This window comes from Colobus angolensis, unplaced genomic scaffold, assembly GCF_000951035.1.
Source record: "Colobus angolensis palliatus isolate OR3802 unplaced genomic scaffold, Cang.pa_1.0 Scaffold219, whole genome shotgun sequence".
In the NCBI taxonomy this organism is placed as follows: Eukaryota; Metazoa; Chordata; class Mammalia; order Primates; family Cercopithecidae; genus Colobus; species Colobus angolensis.
The window spans coordinates 3,360,863-3,386,888 of NW_012115366.1; the positions used below are offsets into that span (position 1 = coordinate 3,360,863).

Below are 26,026 nucleotides of genomic sequence, written 5' to 3' on the forward strand. Positions count from 1 at the left end.
CTTCTCGAGGTCCCCTTGAGAAAGGGACACCTGAACTGAGAGCTGAAGAATAAGCAGGGGCCGACAGAGGAAGAGGAAGGGAAGAGTGTCCCACGGTGGTGTTGGAAATTAAAGCTCGAAGTCGCAAGGTAAACAAAGATTTCTCAGCAAAGCCAATTCACTTCTGCAGAAGGGTGCCACTCGCACATCTGGTCTCCAAGAAGGCTCACCGAACAAAAGAGAGAAGGGGTTTTTATCCGTAATGCGGTTAGTCCCTGCTTCTGTGTCTTGTTCCCATTGGCTGGGGCTGGACTGCACAATCTAAGCTAATCCCTATTGGCTGGTTCAAATGGAGCAGAAATGTGGGCTACAGTGGTAGGGCAAGCGGTTTCGGCGGGAAGAAGAGTTTCCATAGGACTGGCAATTGTAGCGAGGGTATCCAAGGGAACAGATGTGGGTTATAGATTAGGACCCGCGGGAAGGTTGTTTACCGTAACTAGGGGTAAGGAGGTACAAAGAACGAGTAAGTTAGGCTTTGAAAATAGAGAACAAAGAACAAGTAAGCTGAACAAGCCCACTCTTTGGAGAGGAACTTACTGTACCTGCCAGTGGCAAGAAGCAAGAGGAAAGATGGCAAAGAAGCTGAGGGCCCAGAGGACAGGTTTGTGCCTGAGAAGGTGGCCTTGGAGCAGAGGCCCAAAGAAAGCGGAGAGAGCGCCTTGCCCATCGGTAAGGGAAAGGTGCTCCAGGCACAGAAGCAGCTAACGCAACGGCCCTGAGGCAATGCACCATACCTGGCAAGTTCCAGGAACAACAAGGAGGGCAAGGCGCCTGGAGCAAAGGAAGCTAGCGGATCCCTAGATGAGATGGAGGAACTGGCCCATTTCTCATGAGTCCTGCAGGCAGGCTCTGAGACAGTCTTTTATGCGGGGCGAGAAAGCAAGGCATGGACGTGTTGTGAGCGGAGGCCTAGCCTGTTCAAGGTCTGAATTTTTACCCCCAGAGTGTAAGAAGCAAGGAAGCAGGGACTTTGTTTTGCTCCCTGCCATATCCACAGCCCTAGAAAAACATCGGGCCATTGATAGCTCTCAGTAAATGCATGACGAGTAAGTGAATGAACGAATGCATAAATTAATGAAATGAGGGCTGCGTCAATGAATAATTGGGAATCTGACTCCTGCAGGGATCCATCAGCCCACAGGTGTATGTAAGACCCGCCCCGCCTCTCATCCTTCGGGCTCCCACCCCCGCCGTTAGGCTGCGGTTCGCGCTGCAGTCGCCAGAGGGCGCGGAGCGGCGGGGTTTCCCGCACGGAGCGCTTTGCGTGGGGCACCACGTGGGGCGGGGCTGCGGGCGGGCTCCCACCGGCTGGGCTTCGCCGACCGGCAAGCGGAACGCGGCAGCTGGGCTTGGGCTGTGCGGCGGCCGCCGGAGCGCTTTGGGAAGCGCACCGGTCGAAGATGGCGGCGGAGCGACAGGAGGCGCTGAGGGAGTTCGTGGCGGTGACGGGCGCCGAGGAGGACCGGGCCCGCTTCTTTCTGGAGTCGGCCGGCTGGGACTTGCAGGTAGCGCCGCGAGGCGGGCTGTGTCGGGTGGGCCGGGGACTGCTGGGAACGGGCGCCTGGTGCCTTAAGCCCGCAGCGGCCGAAGCGCACAGTCATCCCCGCTCTACCGCGGCCCGACCCAGGCCTCATGGTCCCGGGACCGCTTGTCACGCGTCGCCTGCTCGGCTTGGGAGTGGGGGAACCCGGGCCAGCCGCAGCCAGTTCTGACGTGCCAGTTTCACTCTGCCTCTCCTGCTTGCGGCGTCAGCGACACTTCGGGCACTGCAGCAGCCGGCGAGGAGAGGGAGTGCCTGGGGGCGTGGCTGCCGCGCCGAATGTCTGCCGAGGGCCAGGCTGGTCCGAGTGAGTAGCTCTTGGGTGAAGCCCCACTCGGGGACTAGGTGGCCGCCCATTTCCACTTCCGAAGTCCAGCCCGGGAGCTGAACCCCGCCCCGCCTTCCTAATTGCTGGGGTGGTGGCGCAAGGTTGGAGCTTCTTCACCTTTCGTAGTTAACTTATCTGTAAAATGGGAGTCTTCGTGGAAATTACTGTGTAGTTCATTGGCACGTACTAAGTATTCACTAAATACTTGCTGAGAAGACTTAAGCTTCACGAGGCAGGGATTTTTGTACACTGATGAATTCCCAGTGCCTAAAACAATGCCTGGCACATAATAAGCACTCGGTAATTAACTGTAGAAAGAATTGCATAAATATTCTTGGCCAGCCTCGTCTTAGGTAGATGATGATGATGATGATGATGACGACGACTAATGCTTATTGAGTACTTACCATGAGCCAGGCGCTGTTCTAACTGCTTTACAAGTCTTTTGTCATTTAACCTTCGCATTTTGCCACTGAGGTTAAAGAGGTTAAGTAACTTGCTCAAGGCCTTACTAGCTACCAGGCAGACGAGGTAGAAGTGGAACTCATCTCTGTCTGATTCCAAGCAGACAGAGCCCAAGCTTTAAACCACCATGTGCCAAGCACTTTATGTAATATGATTCGTTTAATCCTAGCAACACTGTGAGGTAAAGACTAGACCCATTTTATGGATGAGGAATTGGAAGCACAGAGGGGAAAGAATTTTCTCAAGGTCACATAGCCAGTAAGTAGTGGGGTTGAAATTTGTACTGGGTCTGCTGCCAAACGTAAATTGCTTCCCAAACATAAGAATTAGGTAAAGCATCACACCTAGATCACACCTAGACACAACAGGAAGCCTCTGTGCTGGGCAGAAATAAAAAGTTTCTACCTGAAAGACTTAAAAGCACACAGTGTTATGGCCAACAGATCTTCTGTCTCGTTCCCCTCACATTGTAGTGGGGAAACTGAGACTCGTGCATGTGACTTGCCTGGCAGGATCAGGACTTGAAGGTAGGCTCCCTGAGAATGCCAGTTCACTACATGTCCTGAGACAGCACACTGCCTCCCAGCAGATTACTTTTATCCCGTGACAGCTCACTGTCTCCTGTAAAGTTGGTGACCCTGAGGACAGGAGCCATGTCTGTTTCATCTCTGTGACCTCAGTGCTTTCTTGTGTTTGTGCAAAGCAAGTGATTAGTAAATGCCTGTCCGTTGAGTTGGTGAGAGAGATGTCACAAATGACCGAAAGATTCCCATATTCCTTCTGTATGTGTAGACCTGACGTGCGAGTGTGCATAAATCGTAATGGATTATCTAATCCAGTGTGCAGGTTGGTGAGATAGGTACCCCCATTTCACAGATTAGGAAACAACTTGAAAGAAAGGAAAAGTAGCAACGTGGACTAACCACATTTCCTGACTCCTGGCTGTACTGGAAACGCTTAAGAGTAAGGGCCTGAGCACACTAGCAGGGATGGAACCTGGCTCCACTCTACCAGTTGTGTAAACTTGAGCAAATTATTTTTAATTCTCAGTGCTTCTGTATCAACTATAAAGTGAGATGATAATAGTACTAATAGCATAGAGTTCTGTGAAGATTAAACAAATCAACGTATGTAGAATGCTCAGAACAACCTGGCACAATGCTCACTAAATGTGTGCTACTTTTACCTGTTTCTTCATAAAATGAGAATGAGGAGTGTCTTCCACCCCAGCCATTCTTACTGCCTTCTTTTCACCGTCATGGGTGGAATTTGTTTCAGTTGACATGAAGACTAACAGTTGAGCTGTTAACCTTCTGATCTAATTTTCTTTGGCCCATGGATGCAAGCTACCTTGTAAGTGTTGGCCATGTCCGTACTCCTCTGTGCTGAGAGGAGATATGTGTTAGGTGAAGGCCTGTTTAAGGGTCCCAAGGTACTACCTCTCTGTTTCAGATCGCGCTAGCGAGCTTTTATGAGGACGGAGGGGATGAAGACATTGTGACCATTTCGCAGGCAACCCCCAGTTCAGTGTCCAGAGGCACAGCCCCCAGGTAAGGGCCAACTTCAATTATTGCTACATGAGTGTTTCCAGCAGTGAAGAGGAGTTATTTTCTGACCAGAGGGTTCAGGCCTGGGCGTGTGGACCGGGTCTGAATGAGAAGGTTAGACTGAGTCAATGGGTAGTACTTCCCAGCAAGCCTCAGTCATTTCCAGTACAGAGATGCATGACTTTTAACTGGGTGTGGTTTATGGTTCAATTCTGGGGGAAACCACAAATCTACTTTTAAGACTTTTGAGGGTCTTTTACTTATGTAATATGAGGAATGACCACTGCAACTCTAAAGTTTTTAAAAGCCAAAAAACTTCCTTTCAAGGGTGCTATAGATGTGAAAGATTAGGCGAAATGACTTTAGGAAAGCTGTTTTGATATTTTAGGATGCCCGTTACCTTATTAAGAAGTCTTGTACAAAATAAACCTGTGTAACCCACCCTTTGCCAAGTTGATTAGGGAGACCTTGTCTTACTAGGTAAAACAGTGTTAACCTTTGCGATGCCATTTGCATCCCTTGGTGCCGCCTCCCTGGCTCCCGCAGCAGATTTCAGAGTGAGACAATGCTGGTCTTCCAGGAGACAGGCAGGGGTGCTTCCTGTAAAGGTGTCTGATCCTTTACAGAGAGTGTGACGGCAGAGATGTCTCCCTTCTCTGCTTTAGCCTGATTGCTTCTACTCTCTAGTGTATGTTTAAGCCAGGAAATTTTATTTGGGTTTGAATTCAACCCTAGAATATAACCAATAGTGTTTCTTTGCCATGAAGTGGTAAATTATGTTTCTCTCTAAAGGCAACTGAGGTTTAAAATATATTTCCTCCCTTTGAAGAAGGAGCACTAACCCCAGATCTCATTGCTTTCTTAACTTCTTTCACTCACTCCCATCCAGAGAAAAGAGGTAGGAGGAAAGTGATCTTGTAACTGTTTGCACGTGCTAACCTGTGAGATACTGGTGATGGCATATCTGGATATTATTGCTTGGGACATGTTGTTAGGGTAAGTGCTGTTCTTGCAGCTGCTAGTAGAGATGGCTAATTTTCTGGGGTGTGAGTCTTTGACAGCCACCTTAGGGTGTTGTTAGGATGTTGGCATGTCAGAATTATACAGGGGGAGAGATTGAAACTTAGTCTCTAATGCCAGTTACATGTTTACTCCTCTCTTTTCTCCAGTAGTCCCAAAGTTCTATTAAGGCAGTGGTTTATTAGCGTGGGCCCAGGAGCCTGACTGCCTTGGTTCAAATCCCAGCTCTGCCACTTAAGTAAAAGCTTTGTGACCTTGGGCAGGTTACTTAATGTATCAGTTCCTCATTTTCCTTACCTGTCAATTGGGAATGATAGTGCCTACCACATAGGAGATTGCTACCACAAGCAAATAGAGCACAGTATGTGTTGTTATTGTAATTTTAGTATTATCATTTTTAGCATTCATTCTCAACCTGTTTTGTTTACTCTGTCTATTCCCCAACAAGTATGTTTATTTAAGAATAGGCATAAAAGTAAAAGAATCAAGGACATAGGGTTTAATATTAGAACTGAAGTGAGTAAAAAGACTGGACACACATTCAGTCCAAGAGGCATTGCTTTATTGCTCTGTTAAGGCTCAGACTCGGTGGTAGGCCTAGAAAAGAACTGAAGACAAGAAAAAGGGAGGGAGGAGGATACAGTCTGTTGCATGGTTGTCCTTATTGACGAGGAAAGCAAATGCTAGGACTACATTTTCAGGAAAAGCCAAACTTGTGCTAGCACCTCAGAGGAATTCTGTGTGAGGCCTGCCTCTGCTTCAACCTGGGTGTTGCAGGACACTTAGCCAGCTGCTGCCCTCTCCCCATCCCCCACTTTCGACTTCTCACATACCCTTTTATGTTGTCACTGCTGCCTCAGAGCAACACCCAACTCTAGAATAGGGATTCTTAATATGGAGCCCCAGAACCCTAGGAGGAATCTATGGAATGGGCATGAGAAAGTCTCTAAATTATTAATACCTGAAGTTACAGGGAAAAGTTTGTGTACACGTTAGCAGGTATCTTTTGTGGCGAAAGAGTCCTTGGCTTTTATGAGATTCTCAAAGGACTGACAGACATAAAAATGTTACCATTGCTACAGGAGACAGTTTAAACTCAGTAATAACAGCTGCCATTTATTGAGTATTTAGGAGTCAGGCACTGGGTTAAGCTTTTACATGAACACCTTTTTAGTCCTGACAACAACCCTTTGAGGTTAGTACTGTTGTTAGTACTATTAGCACTGAGGTTAGTACTATTCCTGTTTTACAGATGAAGACACTGAAGTTGGGGTATCTTTCCAAGATCACAGAGCTAGTAAAACAAGGATTTAAATGTAGGGTTGTTTCTACATTCAGCATTTCAGCTCTCAGCCCCAACAACGTTCTGCCTCTTCTTGTGGTCATTCAGAGTCCTCCAGAGTTTACCCTGGACCCACCTTCCTAATCTGACTCCCGTTTCCTCATTTCTGAAATCCTTTGTTCCAACCAAACTGATTTCTTTGGTGCTCTAATTATTCCTTATTTTTGGTTCTCCTGCTTTTGTTTGAGTCTCTCACCTGGTCAGGTGTGCCCACTCTCTTGCTTTCTGCCTCTACAGATCCCATGCATCCTTCCATGTTCACCTCCATCCCCACTCCTCTGTCGAGCGTGTTATTCCTAACCCTGTGACCAGGCGGCATGCCATAATTCTGTTCCACAGAGCTCCAGTCGCAACTATCACTCCTTCAGTTCTTTGACTATATCCACATACTACTGGGTGGCATCTCTCCCACCTTGCCCTGAACTCTTTTCCTGATATTTAACTTAATTTTTCTCCCCAAGTAAATTGTAAGTTCCTGGAAGTGGCAGGGCTAGTATTTCAGGAGCAGTGGCACCATCCTTCTAGCCATATTTCTCACCTGTGTTCTCTTCTGATACTGTTCAACAGCTTTGAAGTAGATAAGGTGCTCACCATTTCGCTGGTCAGGATGCTAATTCTTAGAAAGGTCAAGTAACTTACAGCTGCTGTTATCACACATTCATGGCCAAGTCTGCCTAAGTCCAAAGCTGCTTCTACTGCCACATGCTACCTCCCTGCCAGCACCTCCCACGCCTGTATGCAGGGTTAAGCAAGAGGTAACAGTTTCTTCCTTTTTTTCCCCCTCTTTCATCCAGCAAAAGTTTTACTTGAAACTTTCAGCGACTACCATTGTCTGATTCTCTAAAACTACATTATCCAATAAGGTAGCCAGCCACTAGCTATTTAAATTAATTAGAATTAAACAAACATTGATACTCATTTGCTCTAACCACATTTCAGATGCTTAATAGCCAAATGTGACTCGTGGCTTCTCTGTTGGACAGTGCAGATAGAGCATTTCCATCATCACACGGAGACAGAGCTAGGGTAACCAGATTAAAAGCAGAAAATGTCATCTGATGAAGGAGCTTTGTGCCACTTCAGTATGCCAGAGTAGCCTGGGAGATAGTTTTAATATTGAAAAACCGAACTTTCTGAGATATTTAGCCGATTTATAGAGACCATAGGACTAAAGTATTCAGCAATTGGTAGTATCCCTAGGACACCCATGCCAGAAGGTAACTGAAAGCATTACTCCACACCGTGGTTCTGAACTTGAATGTATGTCAAAATTATCTCAGGGGCTCCTTAAGACTAGATTGTTGAATACCCCTTCCAGAGCCTCTGATTCAGTAGAATTAAGAGGGGCCTGGGGATTTGCATTTCTGACAGGTTCACCGTCATGCTGATGCTCCTGGTCCATGACCACACTTTGAGAACTGCCACTCAAGAGTAGTACTTAAATGTGCCACACCATGCAAAAGACTTTCTGTGCATCACTACCCCACCTGTACACAGAAAGCCCATAGGTTGGTGCTGTGATTGTCTTATTTACATGTGAGAAAATGAGAGCATTGAGAATTTAAATAGCATGTCCAGGATCACAAGGGTAGGAAGCAGAATTGGGATTGGAACCTGGTACATGGACACCAGAATCAGTGTCGGATACCATCAGAGTCTGGGTGTATGAGTTTTGGGGGAAAGAAAGCCATAGCCAGAGCAAGTGATTTGCCCAAGCAAGTGTACACACATATATTTGAAAGTTTAGCAACAGGGAGATAGAAAATATTTTTTTCATAGATGGTCATCCTAGCCTAGTCATTGTAAGAAACTTTAGGCTGAGCCTGTATGGAAAATTCCCTTTGGGAAGATGAATGAGTGAAACTAGTACTCTCAGGGTACTAGTACAGATCTCATCACTTGGATCCTTTTGAACCATGTCATATCGAGTATCAAGGAATGCCCAGGCTGTTCTCAGGAGCCAACTCATACAGGGAGCTTATTTGCTGCATTGATTGGTTTTTGTCTTCTCACTTCTAGTTGATGGAACCTCAGAACTCTTCTGTCTCCTGATTGTCTCCTTGAAATAAATGTTCAAGACTGAACTGGAGCTTTCTTCCTAGTTAACAGCTCATTAAAGCCTCACTAAACCTGTATTAGTCTCTGTGTTAGTCTTTTCTCACACTGCTATAAAGAACTACCTGAGACTGGGTAATTTATGAAGAAAAGAGATTTAATTGACTCACAGTTCCATAGCTGTACAGGAAGCATAGCTGGAGGGCCTTAGGAAGCTTACAATCATGGTAAAAGGTGAAGGGGAAGCAAGCACATCTTCACATGGTGGCAGGGGAGAGCATGTGTAAAGGGGGAAGTACCATATTTAAAACCATCAGATCTTGTGAGAGCTCACTCAGTATCATGAGAACAGCATGGGGGAATGATACAGGTCCCTCCTCCAACATTGGGAATTATGGTTCAACATGAGATTTGGGTGGGGACACAGAGCCAAACCGTATCACCCTCCTTCTCCCATATTATATGGAAGCTGCTTTTTTCCCCTAAGAAATACAGAATTTTTTTTTTTTTCATCTTGATAAAACTTGTGTCTTATGATCCTTGAAAAACTAAGCCTGTTCCTTGAGAACAGATCTAAACTAGGTGGAAAATGGCAGTGGAAGATAATGTCAGAGAGAATTAACCCTTCTCACGCTCATTTTTAGTTGTGCCCATCCCGTACAACACTGCTTTTGTTCTCAAAATCAATACTACTTCTCCACTAACCTGCAGCAGAAGTAGACTGGGGCTTGCTTTTCCTCCAGTGCTGTCACCCACATAATTCATTCATTCCTACTTCTTGACTGTGTGTCCTTCCTTCAACTCTCTGGTCTCTGTGCACTGTGTATGCTGCTTTCCTATAATGCTATACCAACCCCTTTTCCCCAGCAGCCCCATCACCGTGACTGTCCTCTAGTTCTTTGGCAGTTGGCCCAAATATTTCATTTTTCTGCGAAGCCTTTCTTATGTTCCTGTATTCCTTCCCACTGTCTGTACTACTTAACCCTTGTACTCATTTTTAGTTGTGCCCACCCTACACAACACTGCTTTTTTTCCTAAATATTAATAAATACTTTCTAGTTTTTATTAAAGCCAGGATAGCTTAAATTGGGATTCCATTTTACCTCACGATAGGACTTTCTAATTTATACTCAGTCTGTGTGACCTTGGAAAAATAAATGCCACATTATTTTATGTGCAGTCTTAGAGGATTAACCTGTCTCCACATAACATCCTCCTCTCACCTACCAAAAATCTAACCTTAGTGTCTTCACCTCCTTAGCTGCTGGTGATGAGGGTTACCTTTCTTAATGCTCCCTGAGATCATTTTGCTCCTTTCTGTGTCTCCAGTGATAGTAGAGTGACATCCTTCAGAGACCTCATTCATGACCAAGATGAGGATGAGGAAGAGGAGGAAGGCCAGAGGTGAGTCTTCTAGATGGGATCTGGGATCTGGGGGACAGTTTACAGGGAAGTTCAGGGTAATGTGTAAATCACCTAGAACAGGACCTGGTAAACATGTTCAGTTATTGTTAGCCGTTACTACTGTGGGCTGGTCTGTGGGTTATATCCTAGGAAGTCTCTTCTCCCTTGTAGCTTAGAAGTGACCCCTGTTCCGTTACTTAATGTATTTATCGAGGAATATTAGGGGAGGGAAATAAGGAAAAGAGCTAGCAGTCCCACTTTTTGATATTGACTCAAAAGATTTGAAATTTGTAAAGAGATGTCTATGTTCCCATGCTCATTGCGGTGCTCTTCACAGTAGTGAAGTTATGGATCAGCGTAAGTGTCTTACCAGCAGATGAATGGATAAAGCAAATGTGGTATATATACACAGTAGGAATACAACTCAGTCTGTGAAAAGAAGAAAATTGTCATTTTCAACAACATGGATAGAGAACGTTATGCTAACTAAAATAAGCCAGGTACAGAAACACAAATACGGCGTGCTCTCACATGTGGAATCTAGAACAATTCCAATCTAGAACAATCGGCAGAGTGTGGTTACAGAGGCAGAAGTGAGGGGATAATGGGGAGATGATGGTCAAAGGGTATAAAATCTTAGGAGGAATATGGTTTGGGACTTTTTTTTTTTTTAGATCTCTTGCACAGCATGATGAGTATAGTTAATAAAGGAGCATGTACATTTCAAAATTGCTACGTGTTAATTTCAAGTGTTCTCACCACAAAAATTTTGAGTATTTGAGGTGGTGAATATGCTAACTAGCTTGATTTAATCCACTTCATATTGTTAAAGCATAACATCACTTTGTACTCCATAAGTATATACAATTATAAACTGCCAATTTACAATTTTAAAAAATAAGGAAAAGAAGGAAAAAGTTATTCATTATATTATAATCCATACGTAACCAGATACCCATTTTTTGGTATATTTCTTTCCAGCTTTTTCTTTTTAATTTAAAAAACATCATGTAAAAAACAGAATAATAGGCTTGTAAGTGTATATTCCCCCAGTAGACATGCACACATCTATTTGTTCTTAACCTTTAGGAGCATTGTAATAAAAATATCCATTGTGGAAAATACAGACTAGTATGATGAAAAAGTCTTAAACTCATCTACCCTTTGGTAACTTCGGTTGATGTTCTGGCATACTTCCATCCAGTCTTTGTTCTGTATATAAATATGGTTTTGTTGAATCAATGCTACATCTCAAACATTTTCCTATGTCATTAAAATCCTTCATATGCCTTTTCATATGCTGTAATAATAATCTGTTACACGGGATGCCTGACATTTAGGTTATTTTCAGTGTTTTACTGCTGTAAATACCAGTGCTATGAACATTTTTGTGGATTAATTAACTACATTTCAGATTATTTTTTAGGATAGTTTTTAAAAATGGAAATACCAGGTCAAGGGCATGCATGTTTTTAAGGTTCTTGCTCACAGGCTCCCAGTTCTGAAGCCAGGGCTTTGAGATCCCTTAATAAAGACTTTGACTTTCTGGTCCATTTAGCAGAACTTCATCTACCTGGAATGAACAAGAATGAACTGGCTACAACTTCATTTCATGGGTTTTGGTTCTCCACAGGATCTGCCTCGGTCTGTCAGACATTCCTAAGGAAAATTGTATAATAACTATTACGGGAATGCAGTTATCTCATCATGGTCAGTCTTTGGAGAAGTGGGCTGAGAAATTACATGTGTTCTATTCTCTATTTTCATTCCTATTGTGACCTTCACACTGCCTCAAAACCTTCCTTTTAGATACTCCTGGATATGAGAATGTATGTTAATTTTAGGGTTTTACACTCCTGAGTGAAAGGCAGTGTCATCAAGTACGTGAATGCCCAGCTCATAAATGACTTTCTCATTCTTTTCCCACCCAGTCACATCCTCCAGGCGATGACCTTCCTTTATTTCACATTCCGCTTACTTCCTTGACCCTCAGCATTTCAGACTGAAAGGACACTGGTGCTGTTGTCCTTGTCAGGGCCTGTGGCTTTGCCTCTCGTTCTCTGGTGAATGTCAGGAAATAGAGGGATGAGCCTAATGTTTATAGGTTCTCGATTTTTCCCACTTGGGGACAAGCTGTTGACTTAGCTCTGACTAGGAGTAATAAGGAGGCAGTGGGGCCAGGCTGCATGACAACTGGTTTTCAGACCCTTATAAAAAAGTACTAATTTTATTATCTCAAGCCATGCCTGGCCTGTTGCAAAGCCCAGTGTGGGTGTCTTGGGGCTTGTATTTGAGATTGGAGCTTCTCTGACCTCCAATACCCTTTCCTCAGGGGCCACAGTGTGTGTCACATGAATGGCAAGGTGAGGTGAGGCTTGGGGGAGCTCCTGGTGCTGTGTCACACCACCTTACCTGTGTGCATTACTCTGTGCTTGTTCTTTTGCATACATCTGCTGATTTGAACCTCACGGCTCTGACTTAAGGAGCAGGTAGGTAGGGCATGTGGTCCTTCCCTCCCATTTCAAAGACAAGGAAAGTGAGTTACAGAGTAGTGCACTGCCTTACCCAGGACACACAGTGGCAGAGCCAAGACTGGAGCCTAGCTGCTTGTACTAACCGTGCCAGTGCCGCCATTAACCCCGAGTCACTAGTGGTGGATACTTCTGACTGTGACTGCAGTCACTGTCTCCTGGAGAGGAGCCTGGCCACCAAATTGATATTTCCCAGCTGAGACTCTCTCCTGAGCTGAGACTCTGTCCTGAGCTGATAAGCTGTTTTGCATGCCTGGAATGCCTTTCCCCAATTTGTTCACCTAATAAACTCATCCTCATCCTTAAGACTCGGCCCAGAAGACACCCTTATAGGAAGTCTTGGCTGTCCTTCCCACCCAGTGTTCCCTTACTGACTTCTGTTGCTGCTCACACTGCATTGTACCTGCTTGCCTCCTTCCATGTGTTCCCAGCTAGCCAGTAAGTTCTTTAAAGACAAGCGTTGTACCCTTTGCCTCAGTGTGCCCAGCACCAACCTGGCACATGCTCCATTCATGTTTTCCATGAGTGTTTCATGTTAGAGGTGTATTTTGTACACAGGTTTTATGCTGGGGGCTCAGAGAGAAGTGGACAGCAGATTGTTGGCCCTCCCAGGAAGAAAAGTCCCAACGAGCTGGTGGATGATCTCTTTAAAGGTGCCAAAGAGCATGGAGCTGTAGCTGTGGAGCGAGTGACCAAGAGCCCTGGAGAGACCAGTAAACCGAGAGTGAGTATGAGGGTCATTGTCTGCCCACAGGACTGAGATTCCAGAGCTGGGAATGCCACCTTCTTCACCTCGGTAGTGACTGATTCTTTTTCTTTTTTTCATGTGCTTACTTGGTCTTCTGTGCAGAACGCGAGTGTAGTTTCTCTCACCCTTTAACGTGGAACCAAGAATTGGGGCAGAGTTTTCAAACCTGTAGCCTATGGTCTAGATTGGGTTCTGCATACATGTTTTGTTTGGCCTATCCAGTTTGACTTATTTGGAGTTTTATTTTGTTTTACTTGAATTAATAGTCATCTATTTTATATAAAACAGGGATTTCTGTCTCTTTGGGACTCCTGTACCCAAATTCCTACATGGTCATGGTTAATGAGAGTTTAGTAGCATCTGTTTCCTTTAGCCAGGCACTGCCCCTTCCAGCTCTTACCCCAGTTCTGGCCACCTAATTCATTTACCATACTGCCTGGCCATGTAGGCACTGAGTCTGATGTCAGAGAAAATGCATCTAGTAGCTAACATGCTTGATCAGGAACCCATTCCTCTTTCTTCCTCTTACCTAAGATATATATATCATTACATCTGAGTAACTCTTTTACCATGGACCAACCTCTCAAATGTGTATGAACTTGTCCCTTATAGCCATTTGCAGGAGGTGGCTACCGCCTTGGGGCAGCACCAGAGGAAGAGTCTGCCTATGTGGCAGGAGAAAAGAGGCAGCATTCCAGCCAAGATGTGAGTGTGCATCCACCTTGCATGAGGGAAACCTGTGGACTGTTCTGTCATTTTTCTGAAGGGATTGGTTACATATTGTGCATGAACCAGCAGCCTCTGAAAGGGAAGCTAACAGACATAGTGCCCTTGCTGTGGTTCACGAACAGAGAGGCTTACTGGAAAATCAAAGGCAGCTTTCACGGGTGCTGGGTGAGAGAGCTGGTGAGAACAGGTGGGGAAAGGGGATGGGCAAATGAAGGAGTTTTTTGAGCAGCCCATGGATCTCAGGCAGAGGTACAGTGTATCTGGGGTTCTCTAGTGATGTGAGTATAGCTGAAGAACTTGTCTTCAGACCCCCAGAGAAGACTTAACACCAATTTTTTTTTTTTTTTTAGTTTTCCTCATTGTCCACTATTTAGCCCTGTGCATAGGGTCCCCCTCCCCACAAGTGTAATCATGCACACAATTTTGAGTCTTTTTTATTCAATATTATGCCACAAACATTTTCTTGTAGTCTTGTGATCATTGATTTCTATAATATGTTTTAAATCATTTTGGGTTTTATTCCAAAATAAAGTCAAACAAGAAGACAATAAACATTTTATCCTCCGAGGCAGCTGCTAATGCCTTGGTTTTGAGCCTTCTAGACCCTTTGCTGTGAATGTGCATGGGAGTTGTTGTTAACAGAACTTGTAGATAACATTTTTAATGACTGTGGAATAGTCCACAAGCAAGATTTGCCATGGTAGTTTAGTCGGACACTCACTGCATACCAAGCACAAGCAAAGCGTCAATTGGGTCACCTGCCTGGAGCCATCTAGCTAGTGAGTGGCACAGTCAAGATGCAGCCTCAGTTCTCCTAAAACAAAACCCCTGCTCTTAGTCTGTGCTGGATCACCTTCCTATTCTAGGTTAATACTTACTTAGTTTGCTTATTGAATTGCTTGTGCACACATGTATGTATGTGTGTCTGTCTGTGTGTGTTTTGGTAGTAGCAACACTGAGAAATAGTAAAAACCTGCTAATTTGCAAGTTCAAATTGTTATGCTTACCAGATCCCTGGTAACTGTTTACTCCCTGTCATCACAGGTTCATGTAGTATTGAAACTCTGGAAGAGTGGATTCAGCCTGGATAATGGAGAACTCAGAAGCTACCAAGATCCATCCAATGCCCAGTTTCTGGAATCTATCCGCAGAGGGTGAGTGAAAAAGCCCTCCTCCAGGTCCCAAATCAGTGAGTGGATAGCAGTTGGGAAAGAAGAAGGCAGAATGTTGATTATTTGGGAAGTAAATTGTTTGAAGCAGATTCAGCATAGTTGAGATACAGATTCATAGATCTGCTCCAGAAACCTTGTGTGTCCATTTTTCCCCTTTGGGCCTGAGGCAGACCTAAGTGGCCAAATAAGAAATAGGTGTCGGCCATGGCTGAACAAGCAAGAGAAAAGGTGGAGGCAGACAGGTAGCCACCAGAGTAGCCTGCTCCCTGGGGAGACCCAGCAATTTTCTCTGTGGGACTGAGAGGTATCTTCTCCCCTTTTCCCCATCACTGTCATTTCCATCTTCTCTCTGTGGACCCCAGCATGGCCTTTTCTCCCACAGGGAGGTGCCAGCAGAGCTGCGGAGGCTAGCTCACGGTGGACAGGTGAACTTGGATATGGAGGACCATCGGGACGAGGACTTTGTGAAGCCCAAAGGAGCCTTCAAAGCCTTCACTGGCGAGGGTCAGAAACTGGGCAGGTAAGGAGCAGCACAGGTGAGAGCCAGACTGTCAGTCACACCTGCCAAGCCCTGCAGACCCTGTGTATCACTCACTTTGGTTATTAGCTCTTTACTGTTTACAAAATACTTCAAATTGTATTTCTATGGGAGGAACAGTGTGGAGAACACGGACTTTGGAGTTAACAGACCTGAGTTTATACCTCTGCTTCTTCACTTTCTAGCAGTGTGACCTTGGACTGTACAGCCTCAGTTTCCTCAACCATAAGTTGGTACTAATAAGAGTCCATACCTCCTAGGATTATTGTTGCAAGGAATAAGTGAGCTGATACATGTAGAACATTGTTCCATAGTTAGCAGTCAATGTAAGCAGAGAGTGTAACATAATTGCTGCTATGGATCAGTAATCTAGGGTGTTCAGGGAAGGTGTCATCTCCTTGATGGCTTAAGGCCAAAATGGGGATTCCAAGGGGGATAAGGAATTACAGACTCTCATCCAGTCAGGCCTCACGGTGGGTTGCTTAGGATGCAGGGACGCTCAAGAACCTTGCTGCCCCTTTGCAGGCTGGTGTGCTACCATTATGGCAGCTCAGCAGCTCTTCTACTTATTTGACCCTTCCTGACACTCTGCCACTTGTGACTTTTTCTGCCTTGTGTCCTCTGCCACTGCCTTCTCACTCCTGTACCCTCTACTAACAGACATTCTCTATCTTCTATTCAAACCCTCTGATGATATCTGATTGGTTAATAGTCACTGGTATCCCTCATACAGTTTTCCCACCAGACTCTTGGCCAACCCATTGGTAGGCTGCCTTCTCTCAGGATCCACTTAGCTTTGGCCATGGCCATGGGGTCACCTGATTAGTGTTCTTCAGAGGGAACTGTGCACATGGTAGGCATTCAGAGCATAGTGACCCTTCTTGCCAATATGATCTTTATTTTATAGAGAGAAAGCTGAGGCTTTTGGACATTAGGGGCCTGTCCTTGTGTGTGGTCTGTGTTACAGCCAGGACCCCAGGCCTTCTGACTGACATTCCTTCCTGCACTCCTGCACAATGAGACATCCTTTCTAACCTAGATCTGGCAGTTCTCAAAGTAGGTACTGCCTTTGCTCACCTCACTGTCTTCAGGGATCAAAGCTTGGTCTTCCAGCAACCATGCCCTCTGAGCTTCTGGCTGGCCCTCTGCTAGAATCCCTTACCTGCCTATTGACCATTCATGCCTCATCAGGAGCAAGGGTCAGAGCTCACGGTATTAGATTTAGCAGGCCCAAAATAGTTAAGTCATCCCTATTCTCATCATTTCATCTACTGTGTCAAGGGCCGTGGACTAGCCCACGACAGCTGTTCTTACAGAGAGTGTCCCTGTCAGTTGTGATGAGCTTTATAGGGCACCTAATTTTCTTTTTCTTTGATTATTAAAGTGGTACATGTTCATCTAAATACAAAGTGCAGGTAAAGAATAAAAGCTGTCCTAAACCTAACACCCAGAAATATCTGGCAAGTGTATCTTTCTTCTCTTACTCATTTACATGTGTTTGTAAACATGCTGTTTTATCACCCACTTTTTGCTTTTTCCGTGAAGTATGGCTGTCATCCTATATCAGTGAGTTTATTTCTACACTTTTAATTATAATGCTTACATAATTTTTTAGCCCACAAATGTGCTGTAATTTAACCAGTCCCTACTGTTAAACATTTAGGCAGCTACCAGAATTACAACATTGCAGTGAATATCTCTAATTAAATCTTTGTATACTCTTTAATCTTGGGCTAGACATAGGATTATTGTTTCAAAAGGGCTTCATATTTTTAAGATAATCAAATTGCCCATCAAAAAGGTTATACTTTTTATGCTCACTGCCAGTTACAAGGGAGGGCTTAGAGCTTCAGAACACCACGTACTTTGGGTATGATTTTATAATACTAACAGGAAATGCTTCTACTATTGGAGAGTCTAACCATATTATGTGTGTGAAACTCTGCATCTCAGAAAATTAAAATATCTTTAAAGTCTATTTTAGCATGATAGAAATAAATATTAGTGTGGAGAATGAGTACAAGATAGAACTTGATATCACCATGATGTTTATCAACAAAATAAGTGTTCACTGCCAATTCCACTTGCATTTTATTTCAGTTCTGGCTTTTTATGAAAACTTAGCTTAAAAAGAAAAACCAGTCTAAATCAGGACAGCTGCTTTAGTTTTTCCCGTAAGTTTTACTACATTTTTCATTGTCTTATGAACCAAAATGATCAGAAGCCAAAAGTTCAAGAAAATTTTCTCAGATTTGCTTCAAAAATCAGTCAGTACTGGACTTTTTCAAAATCTTAATTATCTGGGAAAATGCTTCAAGTGAATGAATTAAGTTGTCTCAGTTCAAAGATTTTGAGAAAATTCAGTTGTATTAAACGTTTGTTGTTTTAGTAAAAGGCAAAAGATGTATACAATTTGAAGAGAAACCAGAGAATTTTGTTGTTTTAGCAAACAGCAAGAGTGCACTTGAAAGGAGGGGTCATTGCTGCTGGAAGTGAGCTTTAGCTGCTCCTGTGCCACCTCTAGTGGTTATTATTGTGGAGAATATGACTGGTCTCAGGATTTGTAACAGTGGCGAGAAAGTACCTAGTGCCAGTTTATTCCCACTGTAAAGATAGGAGGAGTTGGGTGATTCAGGCTCTTGGATTGAGACTCACTTTCCCCATAACTTACTATGTTTGTAGGGAGACACCAAAAAACACTATTTATAGACATCTGCTCTAACCTTTCCTGCCTGTGATCAAACAGCTGCAGATGGCCAGCCGCTCATTGGGAGCAGTAGCCCAGCTGTTGGCAGTTCTCAGGAAGAGCTGACAGACCAGCTCCTTTGAACAGATGTATGTGGCTGCCCTGCGGGATGATTAGAGCACTATGGAACTAATGTTCTTTAAATGATGTGCTCTTACTATTTGAAGAATCAGGAGGCCTGGTCGTCAGGTTTCTCCTCCTCTTCTACTCCCTATCCTCCTTGAGAGCAACACAGACTGGGAATGCCTGTCAGGTGACCTTCCACTTACAGCCCATGGGCAGCTGATAGCATTTCCAGTGGATTTAGGTCCAGAATTGAGGCAAATATAAGTGGGGCAGGACCTTGAAGAATGATAGTAATTGGCTAGTCGAGTGTTTTATGTTGTTAGCTAAGCACTATGCAAAGTATTTCACATGTTTTATCTTCTTTAATCCTGTTTTGATCCCCATTCTAGAAAGAAGGACCCTGAGACTTGGTGAGATCCATATTGCTGGCCAGTGCAGAGCTGGATCCCTCCAGTCTCTGCCCTTACCTGCCAACCTGCATAGCATCCTGGATATTCTTGCATAGCCACATAGACATTTGTTTGTGTTTTTAGTATGTGCTGGGTACAGTGCATGTTTTTAGCTATTTTCTCAACTATCTGGGAAGTTTTAACTGTTTTTTGATGAGGAAACTGGGTCTTGAAATCCAGGCCTATATCTGTCTAACTGTAAGGCCCAACAGAAGAGTGTGACAGTGTAAAGAGCACAGGATGGAGAGCCAGACAGGTCGGATTGTATACTGCTTCCTCTGTGAACCAACACCGGAATTTTGGGCAAGTTGCTTAACCCTGTTGTGCCTCAGTTTCCTCATCTGTGAAGTGGAGATGATGAATCCCTACCTCATAGGCTGGGGATTAAGCCTGTGGGTTAAGTAATGTGGGTTAGTACATGTGAAGTACTCAGCACAGGGCCTGGCTTAGGAATGGGTGCCTCATAAACAGTCACCATATTTATCAGGCCACCCTGCCTCACCTAATTTTCAGGGAGTGTGTAAGAGAAACAACCAGTCAGAAGCAGCACAGCCAAGTCCAGGCATCAGACTTTCCTCATCTCTTCCAGTGATGAGCCACCAGCCATCTGCAACAGGACGTGCTGGGAAGCAAACCCAAACAGCAACTGCTTCCTTGTGTGGAGGATTTCGTAAATATCAGGCCTTGCATGCACACTATCTCGTCTCATCCTCAAAACAGAACAGCTCCTCATTTTACACACGAAGACACTGAAGCCCCGGGAAGTTGTGACTTGCTTAAGGCCACACTGCTTGTTTAGTTTAGAGGCAGAGCGGAGGCCAAATGGTAGGTGGCATAGCTCCAAAGATTGTGCCATTTCTCTAGCATCACACCAGTTCTCCTTAATAATAGGGACAGTAGAGACTGCTTCCTCCTAAAAGGCATGGAGATGTGGTAAGGAGAGTATCTCCATTTTATAGAAAAGGAAATTGAGGTGCCAAGATGCTCAGTAACTTGCTGAGGGTCATCAGCTCGTAAGTGAGGAATGACACTCAAGGAGAAGTTTGAGAAAGCATTTTCAATGTAAATATTATTTTTCTAAAGTAAACCATCCTAATTGTAAAGCTTGACAAAATCCTGGCTGGTGGGAATACACAGAATATATACTGAAAGAAAGCTTGTTTATTGCATGAGTTTTTAAAAATGATCCATAGCATGTGTGTCTGTTTTCTCATCTATAAAATGGAGATAACACCCATCTACACCCATCTCAAAGGATGGTTGTGGTGATTCAGTGAGGTCATGACTGTGAAAGCTCCTTTAGACAATCCTGCACAAAGTCGATGTAAATGTCACTCCTGTTTTTTCTACTTTCCACCCCCTTGCCTGAATAGATATCAGCTATTTTGGCTTAACAGCTTCTTTCTCATTTTAGGCCTGACTGAAAATGTTATAGTTCCCTTTCTGGCAGGCAGTGGTTTCAATGAGTACATGTACTTTGAATTATTATAAATAATTGAGGGACAGCCTGCCTGAATTCTAATTGAAGAGTTGACCTAATGTCTGTGAAACTAATGAACAAAACAAGATAGTGTAGATCAGGAATGTCCAGTCTTTTGGCTTCCCTGAGCCACATTGAAAGAAGAAGAATTGCCTTGGGCCACACATGAAATACACTAATACTAATGATAGCTGATGAGCTAACAACAACAAAAAAAAAAAAGCAAAAAAAAAAAAACTCATGACATTTTAAGAAAGTTTACGAACTTGTGTTGGGCTGCATTCAAAGCTGTCCTGGGCCACATACGGCCCATGAACCATGGGTGGTTGGAAAGCTTGGTGCAGAGCTTAGGCATTTACAGGTATGTGAGGTTTACCTCTTCACTCTTTCCAAGCAACTCTTGTGGCCTATGGTGGTGTCATTTAAACTCTGTGTCCCAGCCTACGCTTTTTGAGTCCCACATGCTGTGAGACTGATGCATAGAAGCAGCTTCTCTAGTGCTAGTAATGTGGGCGACATTCTCTTCTGAGCTCTACTTTGTAATTCTCTAAGTCCATATTTTTCACATTCACAGAAAAGAATAAGTTCACTTTTCAGTCATTCTTTAATTATATGCTTCAGGGCGGTATTGAACTGTTCAGTCTCTCAAAACTTTTAATGTACCAATGGCCTCTGAAGCTGCTGGTGTGATATGTGGCCTTTCCTACACCTTCCTTCCTATGGAACACACTTTGGAAAGCACTTTCAGTTGGATTTGCTCTGAGTACCATTTTGGGGGATGTGAAGGGGGAAGGGTAAGGTACAAGAACTGATCTAATTAGAGGCTTTGAGGGGAAGCAAAGGCTTATCTAATGGCCTTGCTTCTTTGTAAAGGTCTAGGTCAGGTCGTCTGCCAAGAGAAAGACTGGGAGTGAAGTGAACAGGTAGTTTGGAGGAGAGAAGGTGGCTCCATACAGTTGTGGAGAATTGGGAGTCCTTGTGCATTTTGTGTTTGTCAGCCATCCTGAGTGCATTATGCAATTTTCCCCTTTAATCCTCACAAAAACTGAGCAAGGCCTATAGCCTTAACCCTTTAAAAATCTAATTATTACCTTTGTTGAAACTAAGCATGTTTGAGTAATTCAAACCCTGGTCCATGTGATTCTAAGATATGAAATCTAACACTGTGGCGGACACCGTGTCCTGTTCATTGTATGATGAATACCAGCAGTACCCAGCACTTGATTGGCTTTTCAACACCCTTCAGAACTCTCTCCCCTGCCCTCAATAGTGGATGTATGAGTACAGACACACATGAGTGAGGTGCACTAGGTAATGCAGGCCTGAAAATTCCATCACAGAGGAAGAATCTGGATTGCTTCGCCTGCAACCTGCCACTCACCTGCCAGGCTGTGCCAAGGCTGCCTCAACTGCAGACTTGGAACACTCCCCTCTACCACTCCATTGAGACCAAAACTGACCCTGGTCTATTATGTCTTCTAGCCTTATGACCCTGTCTCTCCCACCCTAGGCTGTCCTGCTTTCCTCCCTTCAAGCCCTTGTTCAGATGAAGACACCAAGGAGGAAAAAGGCCGAGTAACTTGCCCACATTACTCAGGAGCAAGAGAGCTAGCAATAACATATGAAACATATGACTCAGGGTTTGAGGCTAATTCTGCTAGACCACAAGGGCACAGTTCTCCGTGTCTGGGTCAATAGATCAGCAGCACCAAACGATGACAGGAGCATAGGAAATGCTCAGTAACAGTCCAGAAGGGGATTCCCTTCTTGCCAGGGGCCTTGTTTCTGCTTGTGTCCTGATGCCATCCTCTCTCCTCAGCACTGCCCCCCAGGTGTTGAGTACCAGCTCTCCAGCCCAACAGGCAGAAAATGAAGCCAAAGCCAGCTCTTCCATCTTAATCGACGAATCAGAGCCTACCACAAACATCCAAATTCGGCTTGCAGACGGCGGGAGGCTGGTGCAGAAATTTAACCACAGCCACAGGTACCTTGCATTGTGTGGCCTTGCTTATTCTAGGAGTGTCCTCTGGGACTCACACGAATGTGTGGGAAGCAGAGAGCCGTTCTTCCTCCTAAACACCAGCAGGCACTCCATGCTTTCCCCAAAACAGACATGAGGGTGGTAAGGACTACAAGTCTGAAGCCTTAGGTTCTGGTCCCCACTCTTCCATTAGTGTGGCCAGTGACTGTTAACTTCCCCCCCGCCGCCCCCACCGCCGTGTGTCTCATTCTTCATCTGTAAAATTAAAGTATTGGATTTCTCAGGGCTTTTTTAAGCTACCAGACTGTTCAGAGGAAGTCTTATTCTAAAGTCCTGTGAAGAGATCAAATTAGAACTGCTGTGGTTGATAGAGGAGAAGGGGTTACAGTGCCAGCATCCCACTCACCTGGCTTCCTCCACCTCCCTCCCCACAAGCGGCCTGTGAAAACCACTGGGCCAGGAAGATCTCTTCTAGATCTGGCTGTCGAGAATTCTGGGAATGCCTGTTCTACATCTCAGACCATCTGGGCTAGATCAGTTCCTCCTTCAGTTTAAAGATGGGGAGACTGAGGCGCAGCAAAGGGAAGAGACTAGTAGGAGAGGTGCTAGAGGACTGTTGCCAGTAAATATATTTGGTATCTCCTTTCTGTGGAACAGAAGTGTCTAAATTTTATTGGTCATGAGCCAACTAAGCCAGCACCCACATGTGGGGTCAGTGAATTGTTTGACAATCATTGAGTATCGACTGGGCTCGCCTGTGAGTAAAAGCGGGAGACAAGCCCCAGCTGTGAGCCAGGAGCATCTAGAGCCTGTTCAGACCTCCTTCATCAGGAACCTTCATTACACTCAAGTGTCTGGTGGTTAAGGGAGTGACCCATCCCAGTGATGTGAGTTACTTGCCTCAGTTTCGTTTCACTCATTAAGCTCAGCACACTGCTGCCCACTCCCAAGGTGGACAGCCCATGCAGAGAGCTTCGCTGGGTGAAAAGGCTTGGTTTGCTAAAAGTCACAGGCAGAATCCTGCAGGTACACACCCTTAGATGTGCCAAATTGTAAGTTGCATAGATTTTAGGGGTTTGGGGCAAAAAGGAAACTTCTGTTTAAGTGCTGTAGAGAAGGAGGCATTGTTTCCAGGTGGTTTCATTCTCATATGATCTCCAGGTTCAGAAGACAGGCAGTGTCTGGAGAAACGATTCCTGGCCCTGAGAAGTTGACCATTAATTTCTGACAAATAGTTTGTGATTCCTGTGACATACAAAACAGACATATACTGCCCTTATGAAATTCATGAGCTGCAGGAGGAGACACTAATCAGATCATTCCATAAATGTGGAAGGAGGGCCAGGGATGGAGACAAGGAGCCTGAGGAAGGCTGTCCTGAGGAGGTGGCATTTGATCCAAGGCCTGAGTTGTGATTAGGAGGATTACAGGACGGGGATCAGGCAAGGGGCCTCTGGAAAGAAGGACCCAAATGTGGGAAGAGAGTATGGCCTGATGAACCAAAAGTGGGGAGAAGAGATTGAGGGGAAAGAGGGTGGTAGAAAATTAGGCAGGCCTTGGGAACCCAGTAGGGTTGTTGATGTTTATCTCAAGGAAAATAGAAACAGCAGTGGAGGACTCTTGGCAAGAAAGGGACATGGTCCCACATGCCTGAGCGTAGCTTTCGCTGTTCTGTGGAGAAGGTCAGAGAAGGGGATTTGCGAGATGTTTAGCTTTCCACAGGGCAGGGGTGTGGATGGCAGAGGAGGGCACTGCTCACCACTTCCCCAACTCCTGCAGGATCAGCGACATCCGACTCTTCATCGTGGATGCCCGGCCAGCCATGGCTGCCACCAGCTTTATCCTCATGACTACTTTCCCGAACAAAGAGCTGGCTGATGAGAGCCAGACCCTGAAGGAAGCCAACCTGCTCAATGCTGTCATCGTGCAGCGGTTAACATAACCGCCCAGCCAGCTGCCTGGCATCCCTCCTGTGTTTCCCATGGCCAGTGGCCATGCCCCATGAGGATCGCCCCTCCTGCCCCCTTGTGCACACCCAGCAGTCCGGTGCGACGTCTCCTCCATAGCTCTGGGTTCTTAGATCTTGGTTGGACATTTGTTTTCTCCTTAGTTGCATTTCCTGGGTTTTTGTGATGATCAATGGACTTTAATGAAAAAAAAATAAAAACAACCAAAAAAATTGAAGGAATATCACCAGCATGTTGTACGGAAACTCTCCCACTGAAGCAGGCTTTAATTGCTTTAAAATTATATTTATCTTGGGGCCTGTGGGAGGAAACTTCCTTCCATCTTCTCTACATAAAAACTTGTGGTACACAAGGCTTATTCACTAGTGTGTCCCACCTGCCAGCCCCAACGATCACTGGAGGAAGGAGGGGAAATGTGTCGAAAGGGGCTTTGCTACCACTTGTTCCCACGAGAATATATCGCTTGCCCAGATAAAACTGGGCAGCAGCCAGAGTCCCCTGAAGTGGGAAATCAGAGCTACATGCACACAGTGTCTTCAGAAGATGAAAATAAATATTTCCCTGTGCTCCTTTTACTCAACCCCTGGGAAATCCAATCTTGCCAGGCCTTGGCCAGTTGAGAGTCTGTTCCACCTGCCTGCCTGGCCCTTTCCTCCGTCACCATCCAGACTGCTCACCTCCTGGGTATTGTTATGGGCTCCTTTATGGTTTGACTTACTCCACGTGCAGACGTCTTGAGTGGACCTAGGAGGTAGGTGGGGTATTTTTTTCACTAGGATACAGCTCATGCCAACCCAACCCAAGTGAGTTCAGAATCAGGGTATCTTGCCCTAAAAGATAAACAGTCAAAATGCCACCGAGCTGTTCACTAGTGATGTGTGGCAAGTCAAATCAACTATTGAAGAAGGGGTGAGTTTCCTGTGCTACAAGCATCTGTCACTGTTGGTACATGCAGGAGGCTTCTGCTGGGTATGTTTTGGAAGTCAGTGTCATTACTTGGCTTTGCTTAGCAGATTCTGTTTCACAGTTGTTCTTTGACCTGCTGACTTGTGACTTGCAGAAACATAGGCAGTAGTCCTAGCCTGGTAAAGACCCTCCACTGCCCCCATAAGTTTGCTTCCTATGCAGGTTTGGGAGAGGAGGCCCGTTGGGCTCTTGGATGGAATCCTTTCCCCTGTTAAACAAACCAGAGACTTAGAATCAGTGCTGACTCAGGATCTCCTGGTTTGGAATCGTAATGTGCCTCGATCCTCTTTCCAAGCAGGCCTCACCAGTCTTTCTGTTTCCTGCTTCACCCCTGCAATGAGCCAAGAACCAACACTACATCCACCTAGAGCTGCAGAAGGGCTTGTGGTTTCAACCAAGACCCATCCTGAGCAAGGGACTTGGCTTGGTGCTTTTGATCCCAAAGTTCCCACACTGGCAGTGACCTGCTGGGGCAATGGCATCTGTCATAGTGTTTTCTCCAGCAGGTGGAGATTACTATGGAAACTACATATGGGTCTGGAAAAACTGTACACTGTTGTCACCTTGAACATTAAAAACCAGAATGAGGACAATGGACTTTTGTACTTTCTAATGGGTTGCTTTGACGGAAACTACAGCAGCCAGCAGAAGTGCTTCAGTGCTTCACAGAGGTCCCACTTCACAGTACAAAACCTTGAGCCCCAGTCACACTGCCAGTAAGTGGTAAGGTACTGCCTGTTCCCATCCAGAGCCTACGTTCAGCCACCATGGAGTGCAGTATACACTCCATCCGTAACTGCCAGGCCCATGTACATACATTTGACCTCCCCCCACCTCCTCACAGTGTCTGCTTAATTAGTATATTGCAGAAGAGATTGTAAAAACACCCACTTAAAACCTGTATCATCTACAG

General features: G+C 45.1%; 1 protein-coding gene across 3 annotated transcripts; it reads left to right on the forward strand.

Moving 5' to 3' along the window:
- Nucleotides 1-600: 600 nt before the first annotated feature.
- Nucleotides 601-25,706, forward strand: NSFL1C (NSFL1 (p97) cofactor (p47)). Of its 3 annotated transcripts, XM_011943387.1 has the most exons (10): nucleotides 601-1,544; nucleotides 3,825-3,922; nucleotides 9,666-9,740; nucleotides 12,224-12,229; nucleotides 12,830-12,995; nucleotides 13,632-13,724; nucleotides 14,793-14,902; nucleotides 15,303-15,440; nucleotides 22,019-22,183; nucleotides 23,960-25,706. In XM_011943387.1, exons 1-10 carry the CDS (start codon nucleotides 1,440-1,442, stop codon nucleotides 24,120-24,122), a joined length of 1,119 nt encoding a protein of 372 aa, XP_011798777.1. In that variant the 5' UTR covers nucleotides 601-1,439; the 3' UTR covers nucleotides 24,123-25,706. The 3 variants fall into 3 exon arrangements, with proteins under 3 accessions (XP_011798777.1, XP_011798778.1, XP_011798779.1); XM_011943388.1 differs by lacking the exon at nucleotides 12,224-12,229; XM_011943389.1 differs by lacking the exons at nucleotides 12,224-12,229; nucleotides 13,632-13,724.
- Nucleotides 25,707-26,026: the final 320 nt, after the last annotated feature.